The sequence below is a fragment of the Eubalaena glacialis genome, chromosome 14 (genome assembly GCF_028564815.1).
Source record: "Eubalaena glacialis isolate mEubGla1 chromosome 14, mEubGla1.1.hap2.+ XY, whole genome shotgun sequence".
Classification (NCBI taxonomy): Eukaryota; Metazoa; Chordata; class Mammalia; order Artiodactyla; family Balaenidae; genus Eubalaena; species Eubalaena glacialis.
The window spans coordinates 7,204,826-7,230,997 of record NC_083729.1 but is presented as its reverse complement, the minus strand read 5'-3'; the positions used below and the strand labels follow the sequence as shown (position 1 = coordinate 7,230,997).

The window sequence follows — 26,172 nt, the reverse complement described above, 5'->3', positions numbered from 1 at the left end:
TAACACCACCGGGTTTGAATTAGACAGCTTCGGCCTTTTTCTTTTTCTTATTTGGGGGTTGGTTCACTTAAAAATAATAAACGTTTTTCTTCCTTTCTTTTTTACTATCCAATGACAAAAAGCTAGAATTAATTATGATCAGTACCTACTGGCTTTTTCCTTGGGGAGAGAATGCTTTCTCTGTCTCCTTTCAAATTTTTTCTTTCCCCAAAGTAGTTACTTTTTTAATGAGGCTCGGCATTCAAGCACCAGATCTCCTTTGGCGCAGGAGGAGAGGGACGGGAAACCCAGGGCCCACCACTGCCTGCTGTCGGCTCCCTTGCGGAAAGGCTGCAGCGGGGAGTCCGGTCCGGGAGAATCGCCCCCTTCCCTCCTTCTGTCCTGTCTTAGGTCGCGCGACGGAGCAGGGCAGAAATTGAAGGGTGGGAGGCCCGGCACCTTCATCATCTTACTCCATCCTCAGAGGTATTTTTACCGTCCGGCCCCTTCCCCCGACTTAACATGTGAGGAATAGGAGGCTGGGAGAGGTGAAGTCCCCATCGCGCTCTAAGCTCGGGAGGGGCCCGGCTGTAGAGTCACCTCCGCACTCATCACCACCCCACGCAGACCGGTCTGGGCGTGTTGCAGGAGCCCCAGTGCTTTCAGTTCTTCCAGGCGGCGGGGACCCGGAGGGTCGGGGAGCCAGAGCCTGGAGGGCTGACCCCGCGAGGAGAGGCGGGGCCCGAGGAGGGCCGGAGGGAGGAGGAAGGAGTCGGAGGAGGAGGGGACGCCGCGCCCCAGTGCCCTCGCCATCCAGTGCCCGGATACCCGGCCCTCGCTCCCCGCCCCCGGCCGACGGCTCCCCGAGAGCCCTCACCCGCGGCTCTCGGCCCCCACCTTCAGGCCGGGCTCAGCACCCCGGCCCCGGTCGCGCCCCCTCCCACGTTCCCCTGTCGCGGGATCTAGTTCCCCCACCGCGACACCACGCCCCACGTTCCGCACACCGGTGGCTTCGCCCCTCCCCCAGGCCCGGCTCGCGTCCCCGCCCCCGATCGCGTCCCAGACCCGGGATCTCCCCCTCCCCCCGCTCACGCCCGGCCCGGGTCCGCACCCCCGGCCCGGCCGCGCCCCCTCCCGCGTCCCCGCCCCCGGGCCGCGTTCCGGCGGCGCCACAGGCCTGCTTGGCTGGCGCGCCATGGGCAGCGGCAGCAGCCGGAGCGGCCGCGCCCTGAGGCGGCTGCGCAGCCCCGACAGCCGGCCGGCGGGGCCCGACGGGGCAGCCCCGGAGGGCGGGACGGGGCTGCCAGTCTCGGCGACGGCGGCGGCGGCCCGGGAGGAGGCCCGGGAGGCGGCGGCGGAGGCGGCGGAGGGGGCGGCCGGCCCCGGACCCGGACCCGCGGTGCCCCCCGACGGCGGGGACGAGACGCTGCGCCTGCTGGACCAGCTGCTGGCCGAGTCGGCGGCCTGGGGCCCCGGCGAGCTGGCCCCGCGGGGCCCGGCGCGGCCCCGACCCGCAGCCGGCGCCGGGAGCCCGGTGAGTGTCGGAGCCCGCGGAGCCGGTGGGGCAGCTGCGCCGGTTCCTGCCCCGGAGCCCCCTCCCCGCCGGCCCGCACCCCGCGCCCTGTCCCTCCGGGGCCGCCGCCCTGTTGCCCTGTCCCCCAGCCCCCGCGGCCGTCCCGCCGCGCTCTCCCTGCTCGCCCCCTTCCCCTCTCTGCCTCCTCTGGGTGCTGGTCTCACTGCCTCCAATTTGGGGGGTGACAGTGCTGGCAGCAGCCTTAAAAGGCAGGGAGACAGACATCCCTTAGCAGAAATGCATCTCCCAGGCTTGCTTCTGGCCAGAGCTTGCCTTTTTTTCCTTTTGGAACTGTGGCTCCTTCCAGCCTAGGTAGGGGCTGGCCAGCGGGGCTGCTTTCTTCTCAGGTACCTCCCCCTTCGCCATTCCCCGGGCACTGTCGTAGGAGGATGCTAAGAGGTGGGACCAGTAGCCAAACAGTGTTTATTTACAAAGGCCCTTCGCGTCAGACACAACAGGATCTTTGCCTTGTGGTCAAGCAATTTGCATACTACTGGCTATTTTTAAGATGCTGTGCAATTTCTTTTTGGCTTCCCTCTTCTCTCTTCCAGAACACTTGTAATAACATCCCCGCTGTTCTAGAAAAACAATAAAAGTGAGCACTCTCGAATGGCAACAGCCTTCACTCCAGCAGAGCTGAATGAACAAGATCTGTGATATCAGCTCCTGGGCTTGAGGAGGATGTCCAAGGCAGTTCCCCCCTTCCCCAGAGTCCTGCAGGCTTTGCTTAACAACTGCTGGGACCAGAGGGAGGTGTCTTCCGGGGCAGCCACCAAGCAGTGGAATCCTGGAAGCTCCTCAGTGAGGTGGGGAGGGGTGGGTGGAAAGGACTGGGCCAGCCCGGACACTGCAGGGTCTTGCTCCCCTGTCCTCCTGCCCATCCCCTGCCACCCTCCCAAAGTGAGCTGCAGCAAGTGAGACCCAATTATATAACAAGATTCCTTTAAGATTACATCAGAGTTCCATTATATAACCCTCAAAATGGATAAACAGTTGAGAAATTTGGGGGGAAATTCTGAGACGGCATGGAAGCAATCTTTCAGGGATCAGTTGTCAAGTGCTTTGGAAACTTCAGAAGCGAAGATGAAAAGAAAACAGAAAGAATGGATTTCCCTCCCCCGTCCCCACCCCCATTCGCTGAGTATCACAGCAACTCCTAGGGTGCATGGGCTGCCTTACTCATTCTTTCAGTCATTTCTCAGGTATTGCTTGAGCACCTACTGTGTGCCGGGCATCACTCTGGGTGCTAGAGATGAACACTGCTGGCACGCAGTCCTTGCCCTCAAGAAGTTGACAGTGTAATGGGGGAGAGAGATCGGCAAACAAAAAGTAGAATACCTGTGGGCAGTCTGTAGAGAGAGTCCACAGGAGGAGCGACTGGTCCTCCGGAGAAGTCAGGTCGGCATCCCAGCAGGACAGCACTTGAGCTGGATCTGGAAGGGTCTATGGCACTAGCCAGGCAAACAAGCAGCGAAGAGCATTTGGGCAGAGAGAAGACTGAATACAAAGGCAGTGGCGGCCGGGGCATATGGTACCCAGGGTGTGGGTGGGAGCACTGGAGTTGAAGAGGTTGGGAAGGGTGAATGCCAGGCTACGGACATGTCACGCTAGGAGTATTCCCTGCTGAGGAGTTTGGACTTTACCATAAAAGCCGTGGGTATCTTTGAAGGACTAAGGGGAGTGACATTTTGTGTCTTAGGAAGGTTGGACCAACAGCCATGGGGAGGATGAACTGGGCAGAGTAAGGACTAGGAGCGAGATGTCCAACTGGGGCTGCTTCAGTGGTCCAGACGCGCAGGTCCTGAGGGAAGCAGGGCAGCGAGAGGGCTGAAGCGGAGATGGAGTCGAGAGAGGTTAGGAGGTAAAGTCAGCCAGCTGTGGTTGCTCTTTTGGATGTGGATTGTATGTATCTTCTGTACCACAGATGTTTCTTGAATGAATCCTAGAATCCTAGACTATTAGAGCTGCAAGGAGGCTCCTGAGTCCAGTTCATTCTTTTCAGCTCTGCGGAGATGAAGTAAAAAGGTTGAAGCCTCTTAATTTCCTGGCTCTAGAGGTCACAGGTAGAAGGCTAACTGCCTGTATGGCCAAGTGTGGAGTCTATGCCTTTTTGCTTTACAGTTTACACCCTTCAACTGAGTCTCTGGCAGCTGTACATTTTACAAGACCCTGCGTTAACAAGACACCATTGGCCTAGGAAAAAAATGGAGATTTTGATGAGTCGGTATTGAAACCTATATGTAGAAGTTGGCCCTTCTTCAAAATGTTAGAAATGATGTTCCCATGGACAGAGAAAAAGCCTGATTGAGCATGTAAATAAACACTATTTTAAATTTCTTTGGAAGGAAGGAAGAAAAGCCTTCTTAGGTTCATAACTATCTAGCATTTTGGAGGAGAGAGGTATTCTTCATAAGAGAATGTCAAACTCAAGTGAAATTATCCCTTTAAGCACCCACATTTAAAATTTTGACCACTGTTGATTAGAATTTCTTAGAGACGAATTATGTATATCTCTGAACCCTCATTCTGAATCTTATGTATTATTCCTGTCTATGTCCAAGAATAATTGTAGCTAATATTTCAGTGAGCACTTGGGTCTCAGACATGTATTAACTCATTTCATTTTTACCGTTATTATTATCGTCCATTTTTACAGATGGGCAAGAGGAAACAGGCACAGATGAAAGTTAAGTGACTAAAGCCACATGGTTATGGCAGAGCAGAGATCAGACACCCCCGACCTTGACAGTCAGACTCCTGCACCCTTCGTACCAAAATGGCCCTGGCAGCTGTGAGACTTGCTTGTTACTGCCTTTCTGTCCTTGGTCCAGCCTCAGTCTTACAAGTGTCACTGTTTACCATTGTCAGTCTGTATGCAACCAGCCAAACTTCTCTGTATCCCTCACCCAAATAGACACCTCTCTGAGCTGCCCCGGGTGGTAGAATCACGGAAGCATGCTTGCTGGCACGGAGCTTAAAGGAGGAGCAGAACCCCCCAAGGTCAGGCCTGGGAGAGGTTTCCTCCCCGGCCTGAGGGGCCATCTGTTCAGTGAATGAGCTTTGTGGCAATAATTTTAGTTGATCAAGTGCTCTTTTTTTGTTTTATTTCTTAATTCTTGGTTGTTTTCCTGATACAGTTTAGGTTGCTGGATAAGAATAAGGTATTGCTATATTCCATCTAAAACTTGAATTTTTAAAATTAATTTTAAAGAAGTATTTCAATCACCTATTTAAAAAAAGACTCTCTAACCATGGAGTTTTTCAGCTCTTATTGTGTATATGTTCCGAATCAAGGTAAATTTTTCCCTTCCATTTTGGTAGAAGCAACTTTCAGTTAAATATTTTTTTTTTTGTCTGTGAACCGTAATACTTTGTAATGAAACACTAGGTAAGAAGATTTTCACTCTGGATTGTAAATTTAGGAAAAATTATGGGCAAATTTGAGGTAAGACACAAATGTGAAGGATACAGTAGTCTCTCTGCACTGGGGCTGTGTTACAAATCCCCATGTCCAAGAAACAGGATCTCAGGGAGAAAATGGGATGAATGAGGCCAAGGCCACTGGGGAACCCGTGACAGTCTGTGTGTGTCTGTGTGTGGATTTACATTCACTGAAATATAACTACGGAGACACTTCCCCAAATAAAGAGCATTTCCATGACATTCCTAGTTTCCAGTCCAGTTCCATAAACTCTTGGTACCAATACAGGTCAGCTAGAAAGAAGTCGTTCCCTTCATGCAGTTTTAAGTTTGGGTGCGTGTTCACTGCAGAGATGCGCGTGAGAGTGAGATGTTCGGTTTCCCGTCAGATGACGTGCGCAGTAAAGGAGGGGAGGGAGGATTACGTCCGTTGGGCACCTGTTCTGTGTTGAGGACTGAATTAGGTACTTCCTGGTCATTACCCCACGTTCCCCTCTTCAAACAGCCTTTTAGGTAAATAGTGCTTTCTATTTTACAAACAAGGCCATCTCAGTCCCAGGAGATTGATAGCATACCCAAAGCCACACAGCCAGTAAGTGGGGGGAGCAGAGTTTGTAGCAGGCCTGCCGGGCTCCAGCCCCTCCGTAGATAACCTGGAATGTTCCATGCCTTTTCCATTTTCCAGTTGTCCAAGTCACAAGGCAGATCCAGCACTTCCAGTGCTCTGCTCACAGTGGCACTAATGCCTGGCCCGTTTTTCTTTACTGTACGATTTTTTTTTTAACGTTCAGTAATCCCTAGCGTTCCCCAAGCAAACTCATCAAGAACCTGTATTTTGTCTGATAAAAGTACCACCCGTCTTGCCCTCATAATACCCCCTGAATGTTATTTTCGGCAGCCTCCTTATTCATTCAGATGTTTATGTGCTTAGGGGTCATACAGTTTTTACTAAAAGTTGTGAGACTCCCAATTATTCACTTAGTACATCTGTCACCAGCATCCTTTTATCGAGCATTTTCACGAGCCCCTGCGTATCAGCACGTTGCTGGTTGCACGGGGGCAGAAGCAGAAGAACAAAGGGGCAAAAGACGCAGAAAGAGTCCTTTCCCCGTCCTGTATCAGTTTTGATTCCTGTGAAACAGAGGGCTTTGCAGTTCGCTTACAATCACTCGGAAATTGTTCAGAGGTTGTAATACAGCCGCTATTTATTCAGGCTATTCTAACAGCCGGCTCCTTACATCCACTGTTTTACTTAATCCTCATCAGAATAGGTACCTGCCAAATTGGTGTCGCCTCCCCCCAACTTCATGTCAGAGGGGAGGGTACAAGGCCCAGAGAGGTAGTTAACTTGGCCAGTATCGTGCAGTTTGAAAGAGCCAGTGGGAGTCTCTCTGACTATACCTCTGTAGAGCACTGTGGATACTAGAACTTTAACTGAGTGAATTTGCCATCAGGAGGGATTCTCACTTGTTCCCTGATTCCTCTGGTGCTCAGTTTTTCTCTGAGATAGGTCTCCATACCCCGGCTTCCGTGATTGTGTACAAGATGTGTTCCAGTCTCTAAAGATGTGTTCAGCCCAGAAAAGGTTATGCTTACTTTTAAGTGTTTGTTTTTGAAGTTAGAATAGGTAATATACATGCACATGAGAAAAAAATTGTTCTTGGTCATTCTCTGCAATAAAAAACTTAAAATGATCTTACTCATGAGAGATGTGGGTTTTTTTTTTTAATATTTTATTCATTTATTTATTTAGGCTGCACCAGGTCTTAGTTGTGGCATGCGGGCTCATAGTTGTGGCACACGGGCTTCTTAGTTGCGGCATGTATGCAGGATCTAGTTCCCTGACCAGGGATCGAACCCAGGCCCCCTGCATTGGGAGCACAGAGTCTTACTTACTGGACCACCAGGGAAGTCCCACATGAGAGGTTTTAAATAAAAAGATAAGCCCTATATTAGCTTCACTCTACAATTGTAAAGGAATATATGCTCATTGCAGAAAAATTGGAAAACAGAAAAAATATATATTTAAAAAATATATAGAAAAGGAAATAAAGATTGCTCATAGGGCTTCCCTGGTGGTGCAGTGGTTAAGAATCCACCTGCCAACGCAGAGGACACGGGTTTGATCCCTGGTCCGGGAAGATCCCACATGCCGTGGAGCAACTAAGCCCGTGCGCCACAACTACTGAGCCTGCTCTCTAGAGCCCACGAGCCACAACTACTGAGCCCGCGTGCCTAGAGCCCGTGCTCCGCAACAAGGGAAGCCACCGCAATGAGAAGCCCGTGCACCACAACGAAGAGTAGCCCCTGCTTGCTGCAACTAGAGAAAGCCCACACGCAGCAACGAAGACCCAATGCAGCCAAAAATAAATTTAAAAAAATAATAAAGTTCCCTTAAAAAAAAAAAGCGTAGTGTAGATATACAATTTATAGCATCCTTTTATTTAGCATTATAGTATAAGCATTTCTCCCATCATAGTGTTTTCATAATTTGCCCACCATCCAGAGGTAGTGTTATTTAATTAATCTCTTATTGTGAGGTATTCAGGCTGTTTCCAGATAGGTTTTTTTGTTTGTTTATTTTTTGCCAATATTGAGAATCTTTTTTTTTTTTGGCCATGCCGCATCGTGGCTTGCGTGATCTTAGTTCCCCGATCAGGGATTGAACCGTGCCCCCTGCAATGGGAGCGTGGAGTCCTAACCGCTGGACCACCAGAGAATTCCCATAATGTTGAGAATCTTAAGAAAATTGTATAGGCAAAGACCATATTGCATCATTAACAATTTCAAATGTTTCCCAATATACTCTTTTTTTTTTTTAATAAATTTATTTATTTTATTTGTTTATTTTTGGCTGTGTTGGGTCTTCGTTGCTGAACGCGGGCTTTCTCTAGTTGAGGTGAGCGGGGGCTACTCTTCGTTGCGGTGCGTGGGCTTCTCATTGTAGGGCTTCTCTTGTTGCGGAGCATGGGCTCTAGGCACGCGGGCTTCAGTAGTTGTGGCACGTGGGTTCAGTAGTTGTGGCTCGTGGGCTCTAGAGCGCAGGCTCAGTAGTTGTGGCGCACGGGCTTAGTTGCTCCGCGGCATGCGGGATCTTCCCGGACCAGGGCTCGAACCCGTGTCCCCTGCATTGGCAGGCGGATTCTTAACCACTGTGCCACCAGGGAAGCCCCCCAATATACTCTTTAACTGATCAGCTGTCACCTGTTTTCATTTCTTTTGTTCTTTTAAAGATATATATCATTGAATTATAACAGTCTTAAAATTTTTTTACATAAGTTATCTCATAAGTGGCTTTTCATGCTGTTGCATAATATTCTTCATTATTATTTTAATGAATGCAAAATATTTCATCAAGTTCACGTACTTTAATTCACTAAAGCATCTATTACTGTTCTAGACTAATTTTCAACTTGTTCCTGGGCAGTCTTAGGTGCCCAAGGCAGAATTCCTTTCCCAAAGTCAGAAGAACTTTAAAATCAACAGTATTTTAGTGAGATATTGAAACTGAAAACTATTTAGGGTGGGAGAATTATGTCTGAAAATCTAAGGGTTTGGATTTGTCTTGTATTAAGTTATTTAATCAAATTGTGATTTTTTAAAAAAAATGCAGCAGTATCTCTCTCAATCAGTGGTCTATTAATTAGAAAAATGTACCATCTAATATTGGTCTATCCATTCAACATTTATTTTTTGAACACCTACGTGTGCTAGGTACTGTTCTAGGTGCTGGTTATACATAAGTGAACTAAACAGACAAAACCTTTACTAACCTTCGGTCATGGAAGTCCAGCAGTGAACAAAATAAAGTATAAAGGACAAAAAAGCAGTAGGGGCTGGGGAGAGCAGCAGTGGGCCTGCTCTCAGCAGGTCAGAGCTGGGGGAGACAGGGTGGTGGCCTGGTGCCCGGGCAGAGAACGGTGAGCCTTGTGGCCACCGGAAGGCCTTGGCTTTTTTGGGCGGGTAGGGGGTGGGATCATACCGGTGCCCCCTGCATTGGGAGCGCAGAATCTTAACCACTGGACCACCAGGGAAGTCCAAGGCCTTGGCTTTTACTTTGAATGAGGTAGAGAAGGCGGGAGGAATTCTGAACAGCGGATGACACGATCTGGTTTGTTTTAAGGCTCACCCTGGCTGCCCTGTGGGATGGGATGGGATGGAGGGGCCAAAGCTGGGAGCAGAGCTGGGAAGCTTTTGCAGGAATCCAAGTGAGAAGAGGGTTGGTTTGGACCAGAGTGCTAGTGAGCGAGCTGGGGAGGACTGGTTGGCACATGGACCTAGATTAGAAATAGCGACCGCCAGTTTCCTAATGGATTGGCTGTGGGTTGTGTGAGAAAGGAGTCAGAGAACCCCAAAGTTTTTGGCTTGAGCAGCTAGAAGGACGTAGTTGCCATGAACTGACATGGGAAATGTGGAAGGGGCAGGGTTTGAATGTTGTGAATCAGGAAGTTGTTTTAGAATATGTTAAGTTTGAGATGCGTGCTGGACATCTACATAGAGATATCAGTTGAAGAGATCTTTGTAAGAGTTTGGCATTCAGGGGAGAGGCTGGGTTTGGACTTATAAATTTGGCAGCCATTAAAACATAGAAGGGTTGAGATTAGATCAGACCACCGGTAATACTGAGGTCAGCTAACACCTGAGTGTGTGCCAGGCACTGCTCTGGGTGTTTATGTGTGTGACCTCTGTTCAGAGGTAGAGAAGATGAGCGGACATCCTAAAGGGAAGAAAACTAAGAGGATGCAGGTCTGGAAGCCAAGGGAGGAAAGTATGTCAAGGAGGAGGAAGTGACCAGCTCTTGTAAATGCTGCTCGATGGGACAAGTGAGATGAAGTCTGAGAGCTGACCATTGACTCTGGCAGCTTGGAGGTCCGTGGTGCCCTTAGCCAGCGCCGTTTCAGTGGAGCGGTGAGGGAAGCCCGATGGGCTGGACTTCATGGAGAATGGGAGGCAAGGAACTGGAGAGTAGCCAAGGCTTTCAGGAAGGTTCTTTTTACAGTGCAGTGCTGGTGGGTAGCCAGAAAGATGGCTCCATTAGGACACTGAATTAACCATAAAATCTCAGTCCCAGAATGGGCTAGATAAAAGAAGTTTGGGGGATTAAATGTGCTAGTGAAATTCAAGGGCACCCTTAAAGAGGATATTCTGATTCAGTCTAATAGATATAAATTCAGTGTTTTTACTACCAGGTGATAATTCATACTCGCGCCCCCCCCCCCCCCCCCGCCTAATAAATCTTAGTCACTCAAGATCTAGGGAAGATCATTATCTGTCTTCTAGGCTGAATGAATCCACTGTCCACCATTTTTGCAAAGGTTCCATTGTGCTCTAGCAAGGGAGGACCAGGGTGACTCTTTCTTGTCTTTTACCGTCAGCCAGGGCTTCACAGTAATCCTGGCTCACAGCTACTGTGGGATGTGAAGGTGAAAACAGGCATCAAAATGATTACGTGGCCGGAAAGCAGATCCACCAGAGGGAATTGAAAGTGATGGATACTATAATGGACTTCTGGCAAAAAGCCACTATTTTGAAGACAGTTACCATCTGTCTGCTTTCAGATCTCTGGCAAAGAACACAAATTTAAGTGGTAGTAAGTGGTATTTGATCAACCTAGGAGTCATAGAAGAGTAAAGCATAGTGCTGACCCCCAAGGCTCATACTGTGTTGGGGGAGGGTTGTGAAGTGAGCATTCATCATGGAAGCCCTGGAGTGGAGGTAAGTAGGAATTATTACATACAAGGAGTTGAATAATCCCATCCAAGGCAGAAGTCTTCCCATCCAAGAAGACCTGACATCTGAGTTGGTTGTGAAGGATCGGTGGAGTTTTCCAGCAGTCAGTAAAGGAGGGGGCATTCCCTAAAGAGCGAGCAGCATGTAGAAAAACCCAGAGGGACCAAGTGCTTTAGGAGAACAGCATGTTGTCCATAATGGCTGGGCAGCAAGGTGATGATGGCCGGACGGAGCGCAAAAGACAACGAGATCGGTTTGGGTCATGATTTCACAACCTTCGAGGCTAAAGGGTTGAACTTTATCCTGTAGGCAACAGGGAGCTAGCGGAAAGTTTGTGTTCTTTATTTTTAAATGATTATTTAAAAAATCAGAATAGGTAATATACATGCACGTGAGAGAAAATGTAACAGGTACACTGAAAGGAAAGTTTCCCCTCCTCCCTGTCCCCCACTTTCTCCAGTTCCCTTCTCCAGAGACGCCCACCTTATGGAGTCCTTGTGTCTCCTCCACAGCCTGTGTTTAGAAAGACAAGGGGTGGCAGGAGGGCGGAGGAGGAGAGGAGACGGCGCGGGAAGCAGGGTGCCCAGGTGGGAGATTCTGCAGAAATCCAGGTAAGAGGCGATGCGAGAAAGCGAGGTGCACACTGGGTGTGAGAGCAAGGGAAGGCGGGCTGCCGCAAAGGCACCCGGGTTTCCTGCTGGTGTCGTAGAGTCGACAGTGACACTCAAGTGTTGTGCAAGTTGGCTTTGGGATGTGAGGCAGACAAGTTCGTGGGCCGTCAGAAGCTCAGGTCCACTGTGCAAGGTGGTTGGAGCTGGCGTGTAACTCTGTGAACCTCAGCATCGAGATGGGGCGACGAGGGAGAGCATGTGGGTGGGAGGAGAAGAGTCCTGAGCTGGAGCCCTGGAGAACTCCAGGAACCGGAGGAAGACGCTTCCTCTCAGGAGATGTACGAAAACAGCCAGATTTAAAAGTGTTTAGAAGCACTTGCCTGGAGATGGGGTCAGAGGTGTGACCCCAGAGGGCTCCCTCCCTCCGTGGTTCCGGGGTGTGGGCTTTGTCCATGGTCGGAAGCCTGACCGTAGTGAAGGTTGGAAGCAGGGTCTCCCAGCGCCGTGCCTGAGGCCAGGCCCCAGCGACTGTTGCGAGTGTAGTGCGGGGAGGTGTGGGAGTGAAGTGGATGGGGCGTCACTGCAGCGTCTCAGGGAGATGCTGAGGAAGCCTTCCTTGCACAGGAGCTTCGGGCTCCCCCAGCACCTGGGACGAGCCCCAGCTGGACCCTGGTGAGGAGGGTCAGCAGTGGTTTGTGCACACGGAGATTCTTAGCACCCGAGTGCCGGAAGCTGTCACCAGCACAGAAGGCAGCCTCCAGCCCAAGGCTACCCATTCAGATTCCCAGCAGACTCGGCCGCTTTGGTGTCTTCACAGTTGAGAATCACAGATTGCTGGAGCTGAAGGGACCTTAGAGACCACCCAGGCTACCTTCTCATTTACATCCCAGGCCTTTGGGTCCCAGCAGGGTGATTGCCCAAATCCCCAGCAGGACCAGGAGCCATGCCAGGTCATCTGCCTCCGGGGGTGAGGATCTGGCTGCCCGTGTGAAAATGCGTTTGCAGGTGCTTCATAAGGTGTTATGACACTGTAGATGTGTAATTTATTGTTATTTTCCTTCAGTCCCACCCTTCACCTTCTCCAGGTCTCCCTGGCCTTCTGTCTCTGGAAACACTTTCCTGAAGCAAGGCCTGGTGAGGGCAGGTGGGCGCCCTAGGAATGGTGGCTTCAGAGTCAGAGCCTCCTTTTGCAAAAGTCCTTTGTCACTTTAGGAACGCAAAGCAGCCCTCACAACAGCGTCCACTGGGCCTGCAGCGTGTGCTGCCTGGGAAGCCATGAAGTGGAGCCGTGTGGGGACAGTAGCGCCCCCGGTGGTGAGAGGACTGAACCCGACTGGCAGAGTGCTGAAACCTGCCGAGGCCGGGAGATTCGGTACCGGTACCCGGAGACCGAGTTCACTCTTCTCTCCACTGCATGTGTTAACATTTCCATAATGAAACATAAGCAAACCTGGGCTTCGAAGAAGGACAATTCTTAGAGAGGAAGGGGGAAGTGTACTGATAAAACACAGCAGGGTGGATGGATCTCAGGCTCGTCGTGCGGCGTGAAAGAAGCCAGGCAAAAAAGGGTGCATGCTGTCTGATCCCACATCTTTAGGCTTCTAGAGAGGGCACACGGGTGTGCGGTGACAGGGGCCGACTAGTGGCCACCTGGAGATGGGAAGGTGGAGGAGGGGAGGAGGGAGCATCACCCGGGGGTGACGGATGTGGTTTAACAGTGGATGCACATGTCAAAACCTGTCAAATCGCATTCTTCAGACATCTGCAGCTTGTTCCATGTCAATTATAGATATTATTGATACGGGTACATATATACATATAAAGCTGTTAACATTTAAGAGTTAAGGGGAGAACTCTTTAAGCAGAAGAAGCAGGATATACATATTGTTAAATAAAATATTCAGTGGGTTTTCTAAAGATTAACCACTGATACTTCACTTTTTTTCAAAAAACCCTAGTTGTAAGAGTCAGAGGAGACTTTTTTTTTTTTAATTAATTAATTAATTTTTGTCTGCATTGGTCCTCATTGCTGCACGCAGGCTTTCTCTAGTTGCGATGTGCGGGCTTTGTTGCGGAGCACGGGCTCTAGGTGCGCAGGCTTCAGTAGTTGTGGCTCGCGGGCTCTAGAGCGCAGGCTCAGTAGTTGTGGCACGTGGGCTTAGTTGCTCAGTGGCGTGTGGGATCCTCCTGGACCAGGGCTCGAACCTGTGTCCCCTGCATTGGCAGGGAGATTCTTAACCACTGTGCCACCAGGGAAGTCCCAGAGAAGACCTTAAGAAATCGTCTTATTCAGTTCTTCCTCAGATGTTTTCTGCTTCTTGTTCAGCTGTGGTTTGGGCTTTTCAAAGCCTCCCTACGATCTCCAGTGATGACACATCACACGCTCATCCTGAGTTCAGCCGGGTTCCCACGGCCCCAGCCCAGGCGCCACGGCCTCCCCGGGGTCCAGATGTGTCCTACCTACCGGGAGTGGCAGGCCTCCTGCTGGCTGGGAGCTTGTGTCTGCACTAGGCCTGGAGCAGCCACCAGGGGCTGCTGTGTCTTTGCTTTTCACAAGCTCCTGAGCTGCTTCAGCAAGCTGGATCTTCTGGGAGGCCTGTCTAACACATTTTGCATCTGAGAAAGTCAAGTTAAAGACTTAAATTGACGAGAGGAAGAACCACACATTCAAACCACAGAAAGAAACACAGGTAAAGAAATGAAAGATACAACAAAGCTGAGCTGTCAGGGAAATTATAAAACAAAGAGCATGGCCTTCTGTGTGAGTGCAGCTTCGGGGCGTCCAGTGCACACACTTGATGGACCACATCATCGCTGCCCTACAGCTGGCAGTGTGTGCCCGTTAGTAGTGAGTAGAGCAGCGCGGAGAAGTGGAAACCGGCTGACTATGCAAATGTTTGATTCCGATTTCTTGCTCTTTCACTCAGTTGCCCTCCTGATGGGAGAAACCATATCTGTAACAACTCTTACCAAACCTGGTGATGAGAGGAAAAGCCCCAGCAGGTGATGGCAAAAGCTGGTTCCAGCAGAAATGGACAAGAGGGAACTAGGGTCCCTGTTGGATGACTTCATAAAAAATAGCTGAAGGGTAGTTGAGTAAAAGTATTACTTTACTTCTCTGTTGTCCCTGAGAAAATAACCAGCCTCAGTGACTGAAAACTGCAGGGAGGAAGATTGGTGTCAATATTATACGAGAGAACTTTCTCATATGCCCAAGAGAATTGAAAGGAGGGTCTCAAAGAAATATCTGTGCACCTGTGTTCATAAGAGCATTGTTCACAATAGCCAAAAAGTGGAAGCCACCCAAGTGTCCCTTGATGGATGAATGGATAAACACAACGTGGTATACACGTACAGTGGAATATTATTCAGCCTTAAAAAGGAATGAAGTTCTGGCACATGCTACAACATGGATGAACCTCGAGGAGATTATGCTGAGTGAAATAAGCCAGGCACAAGAGGGCAAATACTGTATGATTCCACTCAGGTGAGGTGCTAAAGGACTCAGATCTATCGGACAAAGTACAATGGTGGTTGCTGGGGTTCGGGGGATGAGAGTTGTTTAATGGGGACAGGGGTTCAGTTCTGCAAGATGAAGTTTGTGAGACTGGTTAATGTACTTCACTCTACTGAACTGTACGCTTAAAAATGGTTAAGATGGTAAATTTTAGGTTAAGATGGTTTAAGATGTGTGTATTTTACCACAATTAATTTTTTTTTGAATAAAAAACAATTAAAAAGAATTTTCAGCTAGTCTGAGCTGCCTGAGCAGGAATGGGCTGCTTCAGGAGGTGGTGGAGGTGAGCGCGTGTGTGTACATGTGCGTGCACACATGTGTGCGTGCCCGTCTGACTTCCCCTCCTCTCTCTCACCTTCATCGCCCCTCCCCACCCTCTGTCCCTCTTCCCACTGTGAATTCCATGCTGACTTGGGAGTCATCTCCTCTTCATCTTTACACTCCCCAAAGGCACGAATATTCAAAGGAATATGCAGGGAATACTGAATCCCCGCGGCAAGATCACCAGCCACTAGCAGACACTAGCCGGCCCCTCAGGTACCCCTGGAAGGAAGTTGTACACCTTTGCTGTGCAGCCCACCTCCACGTGGAGAGAGCGCCAGGCGGGCAGGACAGGCTCTTCTGGCCAATGCATGGCAGTGCCTGTAGTGTCAGGCGGCTGCCACGGCCCATGCCACAGGGCCTGTGTGGCAGGACACACCCAGGGTCAGCTTGCTTCTGTTTACCACCACTAACTAACATTTGCCAAGAAACACATCAGAACTAGTTTCTCAGGGAAGCATGTGCTGTCCTGGAACCTCTCAGGCCTTGAACACCAAGATCTTCCCTGTGCTCTCCTCCTCCTCACGCCTTCAGGTTCTCTTCTAGCAGGGCTGTGTCAGAGGCTACTCTGGGCTGGACGTTGGGTCAGATGTTCGTAATGGTGTTTACTGGTCACTTACAGGATAGGCATTATGCTAAGGATGAGACAGAAGAGAGAGAGAGAGATAGTCTTTCATAGATAGTCTGCAGCCCCGAAGGCTAAGTACCTATTACACACATGAGTAAACTGAAGGTTAAACCGACTGCACAGAGGTTTATAGCCCCCAGTCTGTGCTCTTGTCATTTTGCTCATTGTTAACGTGTCTAAGACTCACTTGTCTGGTGACATTGCACCTCAGAAGTATAGGGTGTGGGTCTCCACAGCAGCTGACAAAGCACGGGGCACACTGGGGTACTGATGATTGATTAATACCTGGTGATTGATGAATCCCTGGGATTAAGCCTCAGAATAGGAGGATGGAGGGGGACTTTAAAAAAGAATTTGGAGAGAATGTAAGCAGCTTCCTGTGGGGGCAAAAGCCCAGTTCTGCCTATTGGCGGTGTAGGATTATGTGCACAGGGAGCACAGTGGAAAGCTCATCCTGCTCTACTATTAAAAGGAAAAAACAAAACCTTTAAAACTCCCCAGTGTCTGCAGAATACGTCAGAATAAGACTATTGATTAATAATTTATTTAGGATTAGTGTCTCTCTCCCATTTGTTTGTCTTTTTGTGTTGCTTCCAGAGAGAATCTCTCAGTTTGATCTTCCAGGTAATTGATTTTCTCTTCAGCTGTGTCTAATTTACTCTTCAGACCACCTACGGAGGTTTTACTTTCTTCCATCATAGATGGCATTTCCAAAATCTCTAGCTGGTTATCTTGCACAACAGCTTATTCTTGTTTGGCCGAGACTGTGAATCATTCTCCTTTTAAAGTCACTTTCAGTCTGCTCTAATAACTCTTTTCTCAGGTTTAATTCTTTGAACTGATGAGTTTGGTTCCTGCCTCCACGTGTCACAGAGGAGGGTCAGGATGTGCTCCTGGTGAGTGTGGCCATTGTTCGTGGTCTGGGAACAGTTTCCCGTGCTTCCTGGTGTCAGCGGCTGCCCATGCTACCCCCCCTCTCCTGCCCCAGCCTAGGGGATGCACCTCTGTGCCTTGTCGTTTGCACAAGCAGGTCCCTCCTCTCTGACCCTTGCCCCAAGGCCCTCTCCTGCTCTGGTGTCTGTCACCTCTGAACTTGGAGCCCCCAAAGCTGCTGCTTTGTCCAGCAGTCCCCTCCTGTGTGTGCTGGGGGCTGTGGTTTCCTCCATCGACCTAACCCAGTCTGTCTTCCAACAACCCCTACTACCGGGCTTCCCTGGTGGCACAGTGGTTAAGAATCTGCCTGCCAATGCAGGGGACACGGGTTCGAGCCCTGGTCCGGGAAGATCCCACATGCCACAGAGCAACTAAGCCTGCGAGCCACAACTACCGAGCCCGCTTGCTTAGAGCCCATGCTCTGCAACAAGAGAAGCCACTGCAATGAGAAGCTCGTGCACCACAATGAAGAGCAGCCCCCGCTCGCCGCAACTGGAGAAAGCCCGCGTGCAGCAACAAAGACCCAACACAGCCAAAAATAAATAAAAATAAAAATAAAAAACTTTATTAAAAAAAAAAACCCTACTACTTTCTAGTCTTGCAGTACTGTTAGAGATTTGTGAGTTGTTTTGTTTGTTTTGTTTTTGTTTTTTGCTTATGGCCTCTTCTGTCATTTCTAAGGATTTGGGATGGAAGCGGGAAGCAGGCCTGCATGTTTGGTTTACCATTGTAATCACGACTTCTGATGACCTGTGCACTTGTAGTCCACGCCTCGGGGTCTGGCATTGGATTTTTCTCTAGTTGTGTCATCACGCTAGTTTTTTTCTGCCCAGCTGTGAGCTGCTCTGGGCAGGGACCGTATCCTGTATGGGTAATAGAACATGGCGCACCACAGGGCACATGGACTTGATGAATGCTTATTCATGACCTCTGACGACTCCGTGTATTTGCATATGCTGTTCCTTATCTGAAGTGCCCGTCCCCTCTTTTCCACCTGGTAAACCCCTACTCTTTCAAAACTCCAGCTAAAATGTCACTCTTGCCACTCTTCTTGGAAACCTCCCATGGTGTTTTTCCCATTCAGAGTTGGTTTCCCCTCCTCTCCCAGCCCTTTATAACTCGGCTACAGAATTGATCACATAGCATCGCATTGCATTTTTATGAGACTCTCCCCATGAACTGTGAGCTCCTTGAAGACTGGGTTCTTGACAGTCGTGGCCTGTCCTGGAGGGCACTGCTTGTGCCAATGGATCTTGTGCACAAAGCAGGCTGACATCTGGCTGGGCCATGGCCTTGCTCAGCTTCATGGATCAAAGGCTGGTGTCCACAGTGCCCTCAAGTGCCTTATGCTGGGAACACAGTGTGGAAGGTTATTCAGACAGACCCCTCTGCTGCTGCAAACAACTTAATATACTGGATATAATTAATGTAGTAAGAGTGTCATTGAAGCATTAAGTGGCTGGTGAGATAGGAATTACCAGCTCAGATCCAAGAAAGGCAGAATCAGAGATGCAAATAAGACATTGGGCTGCATTTGCCTCAGGTGAACTTGAGCTTTGGGTCTGATGGTGTCCAGCAGTAAAGGGAACAGAATTTAGGACCCAATGAAAGTAATAGTAGATCCTTCCCTCATAAATCCAGGACCTTCGGGGAACTGCAAGGAAAAGTGTCACAGCACAGAACAGTGCAGGAGGGTAGAAAAGCCACAGTTTAGCTGCCTCTTAAGGTTTGCAGCCCCAGTTCCCATCACCTAGGTGGTCCAAAATACCTGAATGCATGGATTTAATTTCAAGTGGCCCCAGACCAGGAGTGCCCCCTGGTGCCTGGACAGAGCAAGCTCATGTCCCCTCTGGAGGAAGGCATGTTCCTCTCAGGACAGAGACCACCCACAAAGTGTTTTCAAGGATAATGAGCATCAAACAAGAAAAAATAATCAATCAGCCAGAGAACCAAGTGAACACTAGAAGAAATAAAGACAACAAAAATAGACCAATGAAGACTTCAGTTATTTATTTGGATTACCAGACACAGATTATAATCAACTATGTTTATTTTATCTATTTAAGGGAAATACCTGTGAAGGACCAGGACCTCTAGAAAGTGACCTAGCATATTTAAAAAAGAACCAGATAGAACTTGAAGAAATGAAAAATACAATAAACAAAATTAAAGATTCTGATGGTTTGGGTTAACAGGAAATTAGAGATGAAGAGAAGATCAGTGCCCTGGAAGACAGAGCTGAAGAAATGACCTACACAGAGAGACCAGGATCTGATAAAGGACAACTTGAGAAAAAAGCCACAGCAAACCTAATATTACATTTGAAATAATGAAAACTTTCCCTTTCAATAAAGGAACAAGACAGAGATGCCTGTTATCATTTCTTTTCAAGGTAATACTGGAGGTCCTAGCCAGTGCAGAAGGGCTAGGTGAAAAGTGTGTAGGGACCAGAGGGAAAAAATCAAATGGCCATTTTTCTCAGATAATGTGAACGGGAAGAAAGAAAGTCCAAAGGAATCTACAAATAAGTTATTAGGACTAATAAGAGAGTTTAGTAAGACTGGTGAACATAAAATGTATATATTTCAATCATATATCTGCAGAAACAAACAGGAAGAAAAAATTTTATTTAAAAAAGGATAATATCAAGTATCTAGAAATTGGTCTAAAAAGAGATATCTATGACCTCTACAGGGAAAATGATAAGACTTCTTAAAAGACATTAAAGAAATCCTAAATGAATGGAGAGATGTTCCCTGTTTATAAACTGGAAGACTTGTTATTATAGATATCAAGTCTGCCTAAAATGATCTGTATATTAATTCAACCCCAACAAAATCCCCAAGGGGGACAAACTGACTGCAGTACACATATAAGGAGGTGCAAAGAACCGGGAAGAGTCCAGGCTTATTCTAAAGCTGTGGTAACTGAGACGGGGTGGTGCTGGCACAGGATAGGCATGGACCATTGGAAGAGTTTGCAGACAGACACGTGCGACATCTGTGCACCCTTGACTTAGAACAGAGAAGGCACAGCAGAGCAGCAGGGCAGGCTGCCAGGCAGTGCTTAGATGGAGGTCAGGACTTTGACTCCTGGAGTGAGAGATGGGGACATGCTGGCCGTTAGCTGCCGGGGAGGCGGGGAGTCTCTCGGTGTGAGCTGTGTAGGTCACTCCCCTCTCCCAGCCTCAGCTTCCCACATGCAGAATAGGCGGATGGAACTAGACGGCAGGGGAGCCTTTCCACTTTCCAGCTCTGGTTTATTCAGCCCTGGGTTGAATGTGGTGGCCGTCTGTCAGCACAAAGCCAGGGCAAAGGCAGGCTGCACCACTGACAACCTTCTGATGCCTCTTCCTTTTGTCCTTCTCAAGGTGTCCCCAAAACGGAGCACTGAAGACCACCCAGAGAGCAGCAGTGTCTCTGAGTAAGTATGGGGCGGGGGGGAAGCACATCTCTACCAGAGTCACAGCCACCCTACCCCCCGCCCTCCCCACGCCTCCGCATCCCCCTTCTGGATGCTCCCCATCGCCGGCCCTGCCCCGACTCATTCACTCAGAAACTATTTGCAGTGGCTCATCTGTGAATGAGGCACAGTCCTTGGCCTTCAGGAGTTTGCAGCCTAGAAGGATGGCAGGTGGGTCCCCCGTAATCCCATTACAGTGTTAGCAGGAAAACACATTTAAAACCCCTGGAAAGTGTCAGCTGAGGACCCCAGGCCCAGAGACCAGGCCTTCTCTGTCTGCATGGCCCTGGGCTGTGTGAGGATTCCAGGGCCCCAGGAGCAGCCAGCACCAGGAAGCTGCGCTGGGATGACCTTGGGCCTCTGGCTCATCCTGCCCTTGGCTTCCTCATCTCTAATTGGGTCACAGTGATCGGCCCTGGGTCACTGGGAGGTAGGTGATTGTCGTGCTCAAGACCAGAGATGCGAAAATTCTGGCTCAACAGCTATTTCTATTACCAATTCCAAACAGCTTCAAGGCCAGAACTTTGCTGGTTTCCCTTATTTAACAAACATTTGAGGAGACCTTTTCCTGAAGATTGGGGTCTCTTCACATGGGCTCAAGGGAGGTCTGAAAGGGGACAGAACTGCCGAGGGCTCGTGGAGGAGCTGACATTTAAATGGCTTGCAGGACACGTATTCTCACCAAGGAGAGGGGAGGGCAGGTGCGTTCCAGGTGGTGGGATCCACAAGCAAGACACAGAGGTCTGAACAGGACACCACGCACAGGCTGGCGACATTTAGCACAGGGTCTGGGGGGAGAAGGAGGGCCTTGAAGGCCAAGCTGAAAGCGTGGGCCACTGCCGTCCAGTCAGAGGACGCTGGGGTCAGCTCTGGGCGCTGGGACTCCACCGTGGCCGCGGAGGTGAAGCGGCGAGCACATGTACGCGGGCTCCACCCCTTGCCAAGGCCAGAGCCTCACTCAGCAGAGAGCAGTGTCCCTCCGGGTCCTCCCTCACAGCCCCTGCTCTTCACTTGTTTTGCAAACCATCACAGGCTCCGCTTAGCATGGTTGCCTCTGGGTGGGCTCAGCGCCCCCAGGCACTCCCGTGCTGGACCGGGCGCTGTGTCTCGCTGCAGTGACCGGGCGCCAGGGCCGGCTCTGCTCCGCTGACCTGGACGCCCGAGCACGTGGCGCGGCTGAGGACCTGGGCCCGGCGCGGTGCCAGCGGAGCTCAGTCCCGCCTGCATATTTCTACCGATTGTAAAGATAACTGGCAGTGACTTTCTTAAGTTTTCATCACCCCAGGGACTTTAGGAGGATTACATTCTGCCTCGAACAAATTAGCTGTTTCTTCTTATTTTTAAATGAATAGGTCCCTTCACCTCACATGCAAACTCCAGGACATCCCTCACCAGGAGTACTTCATTCATTCATTCATTCATTCACTCCCTCAACATACTTCAGTGGGAGCGTCCTGAGCACCACGCTGGGCCCTGGACTCCGGGCTGGGTGGGTCCCAGGCTGGTCCTGGCTCAGTGGCTGCAAAGGGGAGAGAGTCACGAAGGTGAGATCAGGGCTGTGCCTCCCGGGAGCAGGCTCTGAAGCCATACTGGCCTCCCCCAGGGTCTGGGCTGGCAGCAGCCGCCCTCCTCTGTTCCCCAAACTTGGGCTCCCCTGCCTGTAGGGGAACCTCTTTGAGGAGGCAGCGGCGGGTGTCCTGCCGCCACGTCCACTGTGGCTTCTCACTGCCAGCGGCCAGCCCTGGGCTCCTCCACACGCCCAGCGTGCGCCTCCATCCCCACCCCCCAGACTGAGTGCACACAGAGCGCAGCCCCCAGCACCCTCCCCTTCTGGTTCCTGCAGCGCCCACCCGTCCTTCCTGCCCCAGACAAGCCTACCGTCCCCTTCTCTGCCGCCAGAACCCCTCAAAGCAGCGCTTCAGGGAGAAGTGTCCTAATGCGTGCAGTTTACTTTGAAATGCATCCAGAAATCAGATAAAGTAATAGACATGTGACAAAGTAAACCCAGCAAAATGTAGCAGAAAAATATTTACTTAATTGTTGAATCCACGATTTCAACTTTTCGGTATGCTTGAAAGTGTTCGTAATAAAATGTTGAAGAGGAAAATCCTCCCAAACTCAGTTCAAATCTCTCCTCCTCAGAGACTCTCACCCTCCCCTCCCTCCCTGTCGACCTGGTGAGTCTCCCTCCTTCAGCAGTGCCGGCTCCAGTTTACACCACACCTGTACCTGTAACGCAGCGGGTACCTGTGACAGCCTGTCTTACCTCTTCTTCTCACTCTCAGCCACATCTCTGGGCCCTCACAGCACCAGGCACAGAGCAGGTGCTTCATAGATGCAGCTGAAGTGAACGTTCGGTGTGAACCTGGGCCTGTGGGCCTTGACCCCCGAGTCCTGACCATCCTCGATGTTGGCCACGCCCTTCCCCCCCACCCCCCACCCCGGGTTGGGATGTGGAAGCAACAGAGCTGAGCCAGCCAGGCTGGCTTTGAGGACAGGGCTGGGCTGGCCTGACCTGGCCTGACCCGAAGTCTGTGAGGATTGGGTAACAGAAGCCTAGGGCCTGTGGAGGGGAAGCAGGGCTTCAGGAGCCTTCTGTCTGCAGCTGCTGCTGAAATTTGCTCATTATTTGTTCTGTAAATGCTTGTGGGATACCTACTATAAGCCAGGCCCTAGGCCAGGCACCCCATTTTCCTAATGAGTAAACAGATACAAGGTATGATTTGCCCATGGTCAAAGGGCCAGTAAATTCTAGACCCAACAGATAGTACAAATGACTCAGGCCTCATTTCGCATGTGACTCCATAGCCCAATTATAATTGATTTGCTCTCTCTGGGGAAGAGTAATGGGTTTTTGTTTTGCATGACTTTAGGAATCTCTGAGGTAGTGAATTATAATTTAAACAAACATTCAATTCTTGACTCCTCAGAACCTCTAGAAACCATCTCTCCCTTTTAATGTCGTGCTCCCCTCCCCCAAGTAGGGGGAGACCCCATCTCAGTCTTCAGGCTCCCGGGCCGGCAGCCCCACGGCCGCTGGTGGACAGTGTTGCCCGTCAGACAGGCAAGGGTGGCGTGAGGCCGAGTGGAGCCCCAGCTGCTGGGGCTGCAACACCTCCTGTCAGCCTCCCCTGCCGGCCTCCCCTGCCAGCCTCCCCTGCCGGCCCTGCCTCCTCGCCCCCTTTCTCCCCCATGTCCCAACTGCAGGGAGCGTCGGTTGCCTAGAGAGAAAGGCCTTGCTGAGCTGTGGGACCAGGTGAGGACGGTCTGTAGCCAGGTCACCATGGGACCGTGGGCAAGGCATTTCTCCCCCATCCACAGAGAAAGGGCTGGCCTGGGTGACCCCAGAGGGCTATGCGGGAGGCACGTGTCATCTCTGGGCTTGGGGAGGTGGAGTCCCGCCGTTAGACCCTCATCCTTGCTGTTCAGCGCTGGGGGGCCTGTTAGGCTGCACACATCCTGAGGTGACAGTCAAGTGGCCCAGAGCCCAGCTCCTGCCCTGCATTCCAGGGCAGCAGACAGGGCCCTGGAGGCTGCTGTGAACATCAGTCAGGAGTGCGACGGCAGTGATCAGGTGGGCCTTAGAGATCATCCAGCCCAGCCCCCCAGCTCACATGGCAGCACGTCTCCGGCTGGCAGGTGGGAGCTCACGGTCCCGTACCTGGCAGTGGGCAGCTCTGGCCTAACTCCTCCTTCAGAGGCAGCCCCTCAGGCTGGCAAGCACCCAGTTCGGCCCAGGTTTCACACCCTCCCACCTGTCAAAGGTGCTGAAGGGGGCAAGGCCATGGCCAGGCACAGGTGGACACCGCCGTGGGACAGCCTGCAGGACAGGGAAGTCGGGGGCACAACAGAGTCCAGAAAGCCGGAGAGAGGGTGGGCAGCCGGGTCCAGGCTGGTGGGAACCACTTCCAGGAGCCCAGGCGGCAGGATGAGGAGCCGGGATTTGGTCACTTGACACACTGCCCAGCAGGTTGGGGGAATGGCCAGGATCCTGACTGGATCCTGATGCCCAATCCTGTCCCAGCGCGGCAGCTCCTTGAGACACCCCCGCCCACCCAAGGGGCAGGCACAGGGAGAGAGTCAGGCCGATGGATAGTCGAGACAGAGCTCACCTTTGCTGAGGGCTGTGCAGGGTGCAAAATTCGGTGTCACACGCTGTCCACGCATTATCTCAGTTATGCCTCAGAATGAATTTAGGAATACAGCTCCATTTTAGAGAAAATTATCACTGAGCTAGTAAGTGGCAGAGCTAGGATTCAAGCTGGGTCTTTCCACCCCCGGGCCCTCAGCCTTAAGCATCACAGGCACTGGCTTCCTCACAGCGTAAGGTCTTGGGTAACGTCGGGGAGATGAAACCAGAGAATCAGGCAGGGGCCTGCTCATGGAAGAGGTTGAGGAGGTGTTCCCAGGGCAGAGGTTTTCAGTTTTGGTTTTAGGATGGATCAGAATTCCATACAGGGGCCACCGTGGTTGTCCAGTAGAGATGTGGAGTTTGAAGGTAACATCTTGTTTCCCATGTCCATGTTTCTCACCCACAGAGCCCCAGGCAGCTGCCACAAGAGGCCTGAGAGGCAGTCAGCCATCACGTACGACTACTCCGAGGAGGAGCTGATGGCCAGCATCGAGCAGGAATACTGCTGCTAAGGCTGGTGCTGCAGCAGCCCCGTGGTCACCCAGCGGTCAATGCACCGTTCCTCCCAGCCCCAGCCCCAGCTGACTGGGTCTCTTAGGAACCTAAGGTGGGCGCACACATCCCCCTGCCCCGCCCAGGGCTCTAGCTGGAGCTTAGCCACCTCCAACATGCAGTTACTCCCAGATCTTTCACAACTGCCCTCTTCAAATCCATATTCACACAGTCCTGAACGTGGCCGGCTGCTGGCCATCATGCTTGCTGGCAAGAGGTGATCAGCTGTGCAGATCCAGGCCAGAAGGAAGGCACAGGTGCTGCCCCGCAGGTGCATGGGCAGGTGACCTGCCAGATACCTGCCCCTCCTCTCAGTCTCTGGGGAGATCCGTCTACAAGGTTCTCCTGGATCTTGAAATGCTTCCCCTTTCTGAAGGCCCACTTGCCACCTGCTCCGAAGAAGCCTCTTTAGCTGAGTGTGGCTCAGACTGGACACTTTGGGAACTCTAACACACGTCCCAGAGGGCCCCAAGGAGGTTCCGCTCTGGAGGGCACACCCAGGAGGTATGCCTTACCGAGCTGGAGGGAGTCACCCTCTGTTCTGCAAATGAGTCGCCTGGAGATGTTATTGAAATGCAGATTCTGATTCTGTGGGTCTCCAGCAGGGCCTGAGAGTCTGCGTTTCTAACCAGTTCCCAGGTGATACCCAGGCTGCTGGATCCCAGCCATGCCTGGAGTAGCAGGGACAAGGTGTCTGAGCTTTAGGCCTGGCTGACTCTTCCTTCCCCGGTGCTGGAGGCTGCCCAGAGCCACGACCCACCCGCCTCCCCAAAGAGAGGCCTGTGCCCCTGCAGTGGGTGTGGTGGGACACGAGCCAGAGACCCCAGTTCTGATCCTCGCTCTTGCACTAACTTGCAGTCACTTCCCCCCTCTGGTCCTCAGCGTCCCTCTCTAGAAAGTGAGTCCTGGAGGCGCGCCCCATCCCCCAGCTCTGACCATCAGGGATCGCACAATCCCAGGCTTCCTCCGTCTCTCGTCCCCTGGGGGCACGGGACTGCCTTCCCCGCTGCCGCTGCCGGTGAGCACTGGCCACACCTGGAAAGGGTCTTCAGGGCCGCCGGCTCTTCCCACCTGGTAGAAGGTAGAAAATCACAGCAGTGAGGCCAGGAGAGCCTTAGAACATTCCCAGCTGACTGATGAGAAAGCTGACACCCTGTGAATCAGGCAGGGCCTGGAGGCGAGTGCTGCTTGCACCAGACGTGCACAGAGGGCTTACTGGGTGCCGAGCGCGGCTCCAGGCCTCCTCCTGGTCGCTGGGTGTTGCTTCTGAGCCCCTGCCTTCCGCTCTGGAGCTGAGTGTGGAACCTGCTCATG

At 51.3% G+C, this 26,172-nt stretch overlaps 1 protein-coding gene across 7 annotated transcripts; it reads left to right on the top strand.

Moving 5' to 3' along the window:
• Positions 1 to 422: 422 nt before the first annotated feature.
• CYS1 (cystin 1) lies at positions 423 to 26,172 on the top strand. Of its 7 annotated transcripts, XR_009703826.1 has the most exons (6): positions 423 to 465; positions 646 to 1,513; positions 11,215 to 11,313; positions 18,908 to 19,104; positions 20,083 to 20,135; positions 24,713 to 24,739. XR_009703826.1 is itself a non-coding variant. In XM_061211271.1 (5 exons), the coding sequence occupies exons 2-5, from the start codon at positions 1,175 to 1,177 to the stop codon at positions 24,816 to 24,818; spliced, it is 597 nt and encodes a 198-aa protein (XP_061067254.1). In that variant the 5' UTR covers positions 423 to 465; positions 646 to 1,174; the 3' UTR covers positions 24,819 to 26,172. The 7 variants fall into 7 exon arrangements, 4 of the variants coding, with proteins under 4 accessions (XP_061067254.1, XP_061067255.1, XP_061067256.1 ...); XR_009703827.1 differs by lacking the exon at positions 11,215 to 11,313; XR_009703825.1 differs by lacking the exons at positions 18,908 to 19,104; positions 20,083 to 20,135; positions 24,713 to 24,739 and adding exons at positions 13,640 to 14,003; positions 14,241 to 14,999.